This window comes from Stegodyphus dumicola, chromosome X1 (genome assembly GCF_044657685.1).
Source record: "Stegodyphus dumicola isolate Sdum_Otavi_A_Nest chromosome X1, ASM4465768v1".
Taxonomy (NCBI): domain Eukaryota; kingdom Metazoa; phylum Arthropoda; class Arachnida; order Araneae; family Eresidae; genus Stegodyphus; species Stegodyphus dumicola.
This window is the reverse complement of record NC_140780.1, coordinates 177,102,632-177,112,625: the sequence shown is the minus strand read 5'-3', so window position 1 is coordinate 177,112,625 and position 9,994 is coordinate 177,102,632. Positions and strand designations below refer to the sequence as shown.

At 36.3% G+C, this 9,994-nt stretch overlaps 1 protein-coding gene across 1 annotated transcript; it reads left to right on the top strand.

Moving 5' to 3' along the window:
* Positions 1-1,048: 1,048 nt before the first annotated feature.
* On the top strand, positions 1,049-6,130 carry LOC118183813 (uncharacterized). Its single transcript, XM_085807491.1, has 8 exons — positions 1,049-1,997; positions 2,107-2,363; positions 3,940-4,262; positions 4,370-4,668; positions 4,888-5,122; positions 5,243-5,307; positions 5,408-5,699; positions 5,792-6,130. Exons 5-8 carry the CDS (start codon positions 5,116-5,118, stop codon positions 5,902-5,904), a joined length of 477 nt encoding a protein of 158 aa, XP_085663617.1. The 5' UTR covers positions 1,049-1,997; positions 2,107-2,363; positions 3,940-4,262; positions 4,370-4,668; positions 4,888-5,115; the 3' UTR covers positions 5,905-6,130.
* The last annotated feature ends 3,864 nt before the right edge of the window (positions 6,131-9,994 follow it).

Below are 9,994 nucleotides of genomic sequence, written 5' to 3'. Positions count from 1 at the left end.
ACGTTGTCATTGCAAAAGGAAGTGTTCCACAAACAAATACAGTTGTAAAAATCAATCGCCTCTTGTGCAATTCAAAGTGCCATAAAAGTTTAAGTTGTTGCAATAAATAAGATTTGAATCACATAATTCAGTAATTTTTTATTACTATTATTTTATTTTCTCATTTAGAACGTACTGTATAATTAAGTAAGTTTTTAAACTTCTATTATTTTCCTTTCTCATTTTGAATGTACTGTGTGTTTTAAGTTCTTAAGTTCTTATTTTAAATCTCAAGTGCGTTTTTTCGCGACTGAATTACGAAGAAGAAAATATAATATTCTTATGTGTTCAACATTCACCATTAGTACATGGTGAATGTCGACATTTACCGGTGTAAGTCAGAAATAAGAGTATTTGGAAAATATTTTGGACATACACCAAGCGACAATATGAATGTTGACATTCACCGGTAAAAGTCCACATTCTCCAGATTTCGGTGTTTCACCGTAACATATATAATTTGTTTAGATGTTAAATGCACAGGGAATTTTTAGATGACTAAGTTGCACTTTGTTTCGATGTTAAAAAATATGTAAATGGCTTGATTTTTGGAATTTAAGATACAATTTTTTGTCTTACTGTATTTTAGGTGGTCTACAAAGGAAGAGAGAGGCCTTAGCGGATCAATTTAGGGCTTCACGATGGGCATTACGATGTCATCAAATCTGTCAAAGGGTTTTTCGACGGTAATCATTACTGCATGACCTGTGAAAAGAACACTCGGAACTATGAACACTCGGAAGAACATCGATGTGCCAATGCCTGTCACATATGTTTGAGGATCAACTGCTTTCCAGGCCAGCCCCAACGATGCCAGGATTGCGACCGTTTGTGCCGATCGGATGCCTATTATGCAGCACACAAAGCCATCACTGGAAACCAAGAGTTTTCCCTTTGCGATAGGGTAAGTGTTTTTTGAAAATTTATCTTAATGAACAAAGTTATTTATCATGTAATTTTCTTGAAATTGTTGTGTTTAAAAAAATTTTAATTTTTATTACAGGTATATCAGTGCAAGTCATTGAACGCAGTAAGTGCCCTAAAGAGTTGCATAGATGTGGCACCACCAAATGCCCTTCTTGTGGCCAGTTTGTCGTGACTGCTGAGCACCGTTGCTATTTGCGACGTGTTTCCCCGAAGAAGTCTGATGACAAGTTCATCTTCTTTGATTTCGAAACGGACCAGTCTTCGGGTGAAGCACCTCGTAAATTTCGCGGTGGCTCACTATGCCGACGGCACAGAGCAGGTATTTCCGGGATGCACGGCATGTCAAGATTTCTGTGCCTGGCTGTTCACCACACAGCACAAAGGCTACGCCGCCGTGGCACACAATATGAAAGGGTAAGACAAATTCCCATAGTTTGCATGATTCTTTTAAGTACGACTATTTTTCCAATGTTATTCATAATATGTTTTGCTTACGGGTTCGACGGTCAGTTCGTGATGGCCTGGCTCCTGGAGCAAGGTACAGCGCCGGAGGTGATCCCTAACGGATCCATGATCATGAGTGTAAGACATCCTAATCTGAACATTCGGGTCATAGATTCGATAAATTTTCTACCGATGGCGTTGTCCAAGCTGACGGGATGCTTCGGTCTCAGCGAGTTGAAGAAAGGATACTTCCCCCATCTCTTTAACTCGCGGGAAAATCAAAATTATGTCGGACCGCTACCGGAGAGCCATTATTACAGTCGGGATAGTATGAACACTTCAATTCGAAAAACGTTTCGGTCCTGGCATCAAGAACATAAGGAGGATGTGTTTAACTTCCAAGAAGAGATGCTGGCCTATTGCAGGTATAGTTTTTCCCTGCTTCTTGCTTTAATTTTATATTTTATGTTTCGTATTTTTTAATATTTCCTTGTATGTATTAATAGATCGGATGTGGATATTCTTCGCCACTGTTGCCTGGAGTTTCGAGCCCAGTTTTTGGATGTGGCGGGTGTGGATCCATTCCAGTAAGTCATTTTCCTAATTCTTTTATACAATAATAATAATGCTTACAGTTATGTTCTTATGGAATAATTATGTTTCGTTTCTAATGAAGTTGTTCTTTTTTCTTTTCAGATACGTGACCAATGCGTCAGCCTGTATGACAACGTGCAAGTGGCCACATTCAAGCTGTCACAATAGCCATAGTGCCCACATACGGATACGTCAACTCCATCAATTACAGCCCTGATTCGATCTGGTGGTTGGACTTTGTTGCTGATTCAGAAGGTCTACAGATTTAACGTGCTCTGAATGGCTCCGGAGAGCACAGAATCGCCAGAATCTCTGTAGACGGTTTCTGCCAAGTAACACAAACCGTCTATCAGTTTCAGGTAAGAAAATACAGGGTGTTTATAAAGTCCCGAACCAATTTTGATGTTTAATAACTCATAAAATAATGAAGATATAAACAAACTTATGGCATTTATTGATGGAATAACTTATATGTTTTTCTTTTCAGGTTTGAATATATTTACTTTTGTAAATATCGTCTGCGTGTGTGGTTAATTTCAGAAAATTTCATTCTCTGCTTATTAATTGTATTTTTCTCTCTTTTGTTTTTGGCAACTATTGCAATGTTATGTTTACTTTTGATGTGTTTGTTCCAGTATTTTGGTATGTGATGTTTTATTCGACCGGATATTAAGGGGAATGCATACACCACAAGAGAAAGCACAGATTTTATGGTGGTTCATAGAAATGAAATCCATAATGCAAACACAGAAAAATTGCAGAAGAATTTACCAAAAAGATCCTCCATCCAAAAGCTACATCTTGCGATGGAAAAAGAATTTTCTAGAAACTGGAAGTATCGCAAATAAGAAACGCTCCGGACGTCCCTGCACAAGCAATTTTGATATTGAGCGTGTCAGAGAGACATTTTTACACAATTCTAAAGGATCTGTGAGATCAGCGGCAAGAGAATTGGATATGCCAATTTCGACGGTGTACAAGGTTATTAAAAAAATTAAGACTGCATGCATACAAAGTTCAAATTGTTCAAGTTTTGGAATCGGACAATAGGCCTAGGAGGATGGCCTTTGCAACAGATATGCTAAGGTATATCTGTTGCAAAGGTTGTATCTCCTAAAGTATAGAAGATGATGCTGAATTTCTGAAGCGCATAATGTTCTCCGACGAAGCATCCTTTCAGCTTTCTGGCATTGTTAATCGCCATAATGTGCGCATATGGGGATCTGAAAACCGTCATGAATACCGTGAAGCACAAAGGGATTCCAGAAAGGTTAATGTGTGGTGCGGACTAATGCACGACTGAGTCATTGGGCCTTTCTTTTTTACAGAAAAGACGTCTCATCAGTCGTATACTTAGACATGTTGGAAAACTTCCTATTTCCACAACTAGAAGAGCTTCAGCCACATGTCGTTTTGCAACAAGAAGGCGCACCACCTCATTGGGGTACCATCGTTCGTAGTTCTTTGAATGACCATTTTACAGGAAGATGGATTGGGTGAGGAGGTCCAATTCCTTGGCCACCCAGATCACCTGATATAACGCCGCTGGACTTTTTCCTTTGGGGATATGTAAAGGACAACGTTTACAGGAGGAGAGTGTCGAACATTGATGACTTAAAAGCCATAATTACAACCGCAATAGCCTCTGTGGATGACGACATGTTTGCCGGTACCTGGCATGAAATTGAATATCGAATTGATATTCTCCGTGCGACGAAGGGGCACACGTGGAAGTTCATTAACAAGAGTCATGAAACGTTTTGAGTCTATCTAACCACTTATGTTATTACTTTTAATCTATCTTTATTATTTTATGAGTTATTAAACATCAAAATGGGTTCGGGACTTTATAAACACCCTGTATAACCATTCTTTTTCTAAGAGATTATTTCATTAGTTAAGTGCTGAATAATATTAATATATTTGTGTTTTTAGGGCTGTTTCTTTCATGGATGTAGTTCCTATTATAACGGTGATATCATTCATCCTTTGAAAGGGGTTTCCATGGCAACGTTGAGAGAGAAAACGGAAGAAACCACAAGAAAACTTCCCAGGGTTTGACAGTCATTGAAATGTGGGAGCACGAGTCTCAACGGCAGAATGAGGAAAATCTAGATCTCCAAGCTTTCCTGGATCAACACGATCTGAGGGACCGGCTCAATTATCGCGAATCATTTTTCGGAGGACGGACCAATGCCCTCAAATTGTTCTACGAGGCAGACGCAAAATATGTGGATTTTACGTCACTCTATCCATGGGTTCATACTTTTTTATTATTATTTCAAAAATGCTTGATTAAACGTTTCTGTATTTTATCTATGTTTTTTATGATGCGTTTTTTCTGACTTTTTGTTTTCATTCACAGGTGAACAAGTATTGCGTCTACCCTGTAGGACATCCGGAAATCATCACGGAAGGCTTCGGAGATATAGAAAACTACTTTGGACTCATTCAATGCCGTGTAATTCCTCTAAGTACACTGTATCTTCCTTTACTTCCATACCGATGCCGATGAAGCCGATGTTCCCACTATGCCGGACCTGTGCCTTTCTTCAACTGCAGACTCCGTGTACCCACACAGACGACGATTGAGCTCTTGTCGGGAACGGTCGGGTATCGGAGGAAGTCAAGCTGGCGAAAAAGAAAGGATACTGCGTCACACATGTAAGTACGCTCTTTAAAAATTTTTTAAATCTTCTGTCATAACCCAAATTTATTATTATTTAAAATCTTTTCTCATAACTAAAAATTTATTATTATTTAAAATCTTTTATTATAACTAAAAATTTATTATTATTTAAAAACTTTTGTCATAACTAAAATTTTATTATTATTTAAAATCTTTTGTCATAACTAAAATTTTATTTTTACTCTTTTTTCTAGATTTACGAAGTGTATCATTTCTCGGTATGTTCTACTTCCCTGTTTCGATCATACATTGATCCTTTTCCCAAGATTAAGCAGGAAAGTAGTACATGGCCTGCAAATTGTGCGACGTCGGAAGACAGATGAGTACATTCACCAGTATGAAGAAAAACAGGGCATCAGGTTGGACGCCGAAAAAATATCGAAAAACCCTGGGCGTCGACAAGTTGTCCCTGAACAGTTTCTATGGCAGGTAAGATGATTTCTTTTGTACTTAAATTTTTTTGTAAACTCTTTTAGCACGTTTTTTAATTCCTAGTGATTTATGTTGGATTTTGTTTTTTCCTCTGATGGGGTATAAACGTAAACAAAGCTCAATTGACCTATGGCCACATGGTGCCAGACTTCAATAAGATGTCGGCGGATCCTACTAAAAAAGTAAGTTTTCTTATCGATTTTATCAATCTATAAACTCAATGTATTTTGAACTGTTACTCGTGTATTTTGAGCTGTTAACTCATGACTCTTCTATTTTCAGATCAAAGATGTCTTTCTTCCCACGTCTGAGGTGATTGCTATTTGCTGGGAATCTGCGAAGGAGTTCGTGCTGCATGATGCCTCGACCAATATTTTCCTAGCGACCTTTACGACAGCTTGGGCTCGTCTCAAGCTGTTTAGTAAAATGGAGAAATTGGATCGAGACGTCCTGTATCACGATACAGATTCGATTACCTATGCCTCGAATGGTTGCAATGATCCCCCCTTGGGCAACTTTCTGGGTGAATTTACGGATGAACTGGAGGGTGATGTGATTACAACTTTCGTCTCTGGTAAGAATTTTTCTTGAATATTCAATATGTATAAAAAATATTTAATGTTTTTTCTGTTATCTTTTTCGCATGATTTCGATTGCTTCTTTCAGGAGGGCCCATGAAATATGTGTACCAGAGAGCATCTGGGAAAACTTGTTGCAAAGTTCATGGGTTTTCATTAAACTTCAGAAATTCCCAGTTGCTGAATTTGGAAACCATCTGAAGTCTGGTCTGCAGTCTTGACCAATATGAAATATCCCTCTTCACAATCCATGAAAAATCACCCGGGAAGCCAAAAGGAGAAAGGTGCTGAATAAACCTGAGACGAAAATGTACAAAATTTTGCTCGACAAACGGGTGATCCAGAAAGATTTCACTGCATTACCATTTGGTTTTTAAAAAGGACTTTGAAAAATGTATGGTATGGACAAAACATTATTATATGTAAAACGATATGTGCATCCAGAATTTGTAAATTAAAATAAATAGAAATTTGAATGATAAAAATTATGGTGTTTTTCTCTCTTTGGAAAAGATGCCATGTAAGGTAAGTTTTTCCTCTTATCATTTATAGAAAATAATTGTTATGATTATGTATATGTTAGTATAATCAAAAACATTATTTTATATGTTAACTTTATCAAAGAAAAACATAATACAAATAATCAGCCATTAACTTTTTATTATGAACATTTCATTACACTTTCAGCCATAGTTTCGAAGAGGATTTTCTTTTAGGTCATACATAGTTTTTACATGGATCAAATGCTTGTTTTTCACAAAGTCTTGAGGAAAGTTGTTAATATTGAGTACATTTTTAAACTGTTCAAAGGCAGTACGTTTTTCAGTTCTATTTTTCAACAGAAAGTTTATCAGTTGAACATGTTGGACCCAGAAACCCCATGACCTTCCACAATCAGTTCTTTTTTGTGTGTCCAGGAAATCTGCTGCTCTTTTAGGAAATCCATTATTTTCTGTGCCGTTCTTTTCTGTTTCACAGGTACTATTTCCATAATTTCCTTTTCTACATCTATCTCAGAAAGTTGTTCAGGCGCTTGCTTTTCAGACGCATTTACATGAGGAAACGTAACATACTTTTCCAGAACGTGGATGTACAATTTGGACTTTTCTTCATCGCCCATTTTCTCTTTTAAAATATTTTGTATTTGTATATCTAAATTACTCTAATGTACATCTTCAAACTGATGCATACGGTCTAGGGGTACCAGGGCGAATTTCTTGCTGTGTTCCATGGATAAGAGAGAATAAGACACTGAATGCTGCAGGAATCAGGAAAGATAAGAAACCGTCAGCTTTTTTAACCAAAAGACGCCTTTTCTAAAAAAGAGGTATTTTTTTGTCCTCTAATTTCCTTAAAGTTCTTTTAAAAGGGACGAGTCGATTCTTGACGCGTTTTGTGATGGGTACGTTTCCTTTCAGAAGATTTAAAACACATTCACAAACAGATTTGATGTGGTGATTTGGGCACTTTTTCAGTACAGCTGCTTTTGTTCGACTTTTTCCTAGAAGTTTTAGATAATCCACATCCTTCAGATGAGACATTCTGATGACAAATGAGCTCTTCTTCTTACGCACTTTCTTTTATATCGGTAGCAAATGCAGCCGCTTTGGTTAAAGCACAGCAATTAAATCGTTTTGCATGAATCGAACATGTTAAAGAACTTTTCTTTTTAAAATTTTATATCTTACGACAGTCCACATTTATTATGTCTCTATATAATAAATTTTCTAAAAATAATTTCTTTTCTAATCCTTTCACGTATATGGCAGAGTGAATAGATAACACATATTGTAAAATAATACGAAGATGAGTATAAGGTAAAACACCCTAATTCCAATTCATATGATGACGATTTCTTGTTTCCCAAGCAAAACGCTTTTGCTGAGACTGTGATAATGTTTTCCAAGGTTGTCAATTTTCTAGGATTTTTGCATGTCCTAGCGTAGCACCCAGACTGACTTTTACTTTTCTTACAAAGGAGCTTGTTCGAGTAAAACTTTAAATTCACCTTCGCCCAATAAACAAAATTCAGGTTTGCTGCGTATGAGTTTAATGTTCATATCCACCATATTCAAAAAAAGTCTTTTCTGATGAAACATATCTAAGTGAAATCGGCCAATCATATCGACCGAGGCACTCAGTTTAGACATTTCTGCTCGTTGGTTGAATCCTTCCTTCGGCTGAGTGGGGTAAAAATGACCAGTAACTGTGGTATCCTTCATGCACGGAGTAAAAAGCTATTTCTTTAATAATGTAACAATGAGTCATCCATTGAAAGCCTTCGAAATCAATCACGATGGGAGATGACATGTTAGTCATTCGACGTCTCAAACTGAAATGAACTATCGGAGCTGGTAGACATAGTATTTATCTCCAGGAAAGATGCCTGTGCAAAGGCGAAGGGTTTCACTTGTTTCAGGTCGTAAATCAATCAAAAAGTAGCTAAAAGGAGTTGAAGTAGCATCCTGAAAAATTTCTTGAAAGGCCTTTACTCTTCCAGGGAACATTTGTCTAGCTAAATGCATAACTTGACTTTTATCTTTAGGATTTTTGTATAGGACAAGGTAATGAGAATTTAAATGAATATGTCTCATCTCCTTGCCTTGGTGAAAAAGATTTTGAGCTATAAAAATGACTGAAAGGTTTCGGTGATGACTTCCCTTTGTAAAAAGTTTGTTTAAGCTAGTATCACTTGCTAATTCAGACATCAAATCGTCTATGATAATTAAAACATTTTGGAGAGTTTGCAGGTTAGATGGTAAACCTTCTTCAAAATTTACATTTTTCATGGAATTAAAAAGAGATTGATAACTTCAGGAGCAATAAATAATATTGGTCGGCATTGGATGGAACATTTTATGACCTATCAATTTCTTCACAAAAACCGTTTTACCTGAACCGGTAGGTCCGCTCAGAAAACAAGTAGAAGGATGTACGAATATGGGCAGTTCCATCTTCTGAAATGACAGAATGTTAAGAAAACACGACTTTTATACTTTACGGAAAATCTCTAAACAACCTTTTAAGTGTATTGGAAACAAAAAGAAATTATGAATTTAGTTTAAATAGGTGGAGAAAAAGTACAAAGAAATACAAGAGACAATTTTTTTAAAAATTTTAATAACTTTATTTTTTACAAATCATGTTTACACCATATCTTTTTTTTTTTTATTTTTTTTTATTTTGACAAATTGAAATATTTGGAAATCATGATTCTTTCCAGCTAAGGGTGATACAATGAGTTCCATACAGAATCCTTGACATCGTTTAATAATAAAATAAATACAATAATGTTTACGTACATTAGAAATTAAGCTCTGAAATGAAATCTTGTTCCAGCAAACACGACGATATTTCTTAACAAAGGAAGTGGTATCTTTTCAATATACTTCAGGCGGAAGTGCATAAGAGTAAAACAATTCCAGAGTCTGTTTATCTGTAATGTAGACAGCTAGCCAATGAGTTCCTTTTTCATCATGTTTATTAGTATTGAGCACCAGTGCACAGAGAAAACTTTGAATCGCAGGTATTTTGTCACAAGGGAAAACACCCACATAATATCTCAAAGAAATAGGATCTCGAGATAAGATTTGATGAATCTGTGATGAATTCATCAGTTTCCAAAGTCAAACAGAATATTTCGAGCTTTATTGATTTCTATCAAATTTTCAAATTCAGCGTACTAATAACGAAACAGTTTGTTGTAAGGAAGTCCCAAATTTTATTTCTAATCTTAAGTTGCTACGTTGAACCAGATTTAAATGAGAGCCATCACAAAGGTCACGTTAGAGGTCGAAACAAATAAGGAATATCCTTTTGAAAATTCTGATCTTGAAAGGTAAAGTCCTCTGTCGTCTGCATTCATAAATAAATTCTGGTAAGCTCGTATGAAATGATTTTTATCAAAATTAGGCTGTAGAGGATTATGAGGTATCGGTTGACCGTCCACATAAACGCCAATAAAGTTCATATTATAATGCTTGAATTCAAAAAGAGACTTTTTATAGTTTCCGTTAAAGGCATCATTATCGACACATGCCACCACAATACGATTAGGCATTTGCATTTGACCTATGAAAATATTGTCTTGAATAAAACTCATATTTCCCGTTGGAATGCAATAGGGTTTGCAGAGCATTCTATTAATGGGATATTTGGCTGTCGATTTTTCTAGGCTTTTTGCATGTCCTAGCGTAGCACCCAGACTGACTTTTACTTTTCTTACAAAGAAGCTTGTTCGAGTAAAACTTTAAATTCACCTTCGCCCAATAAACAAAATTCAGGTTTGCTG

Excerpts from the sequence above, each read along its gene's own strand:
- LOC118183813 (XM_085807491.1), top strand. Across the intron at positions 5,308-5,407 it reads CGGCGGATCCTACTAAAAAA|ATCAAAGATGTCTTTCTTCC; the intron begins GTAAGTTTTCTT and ends TTCTATTTTCAG. Across the intron at positions 5,700-5,791 it reads GATTACAACTTTCGTCTCTG|GAGGGCCCATGAAATATGTG; the intron begins GTAAGAATTTTT and ends TGCTTCTTTCAG.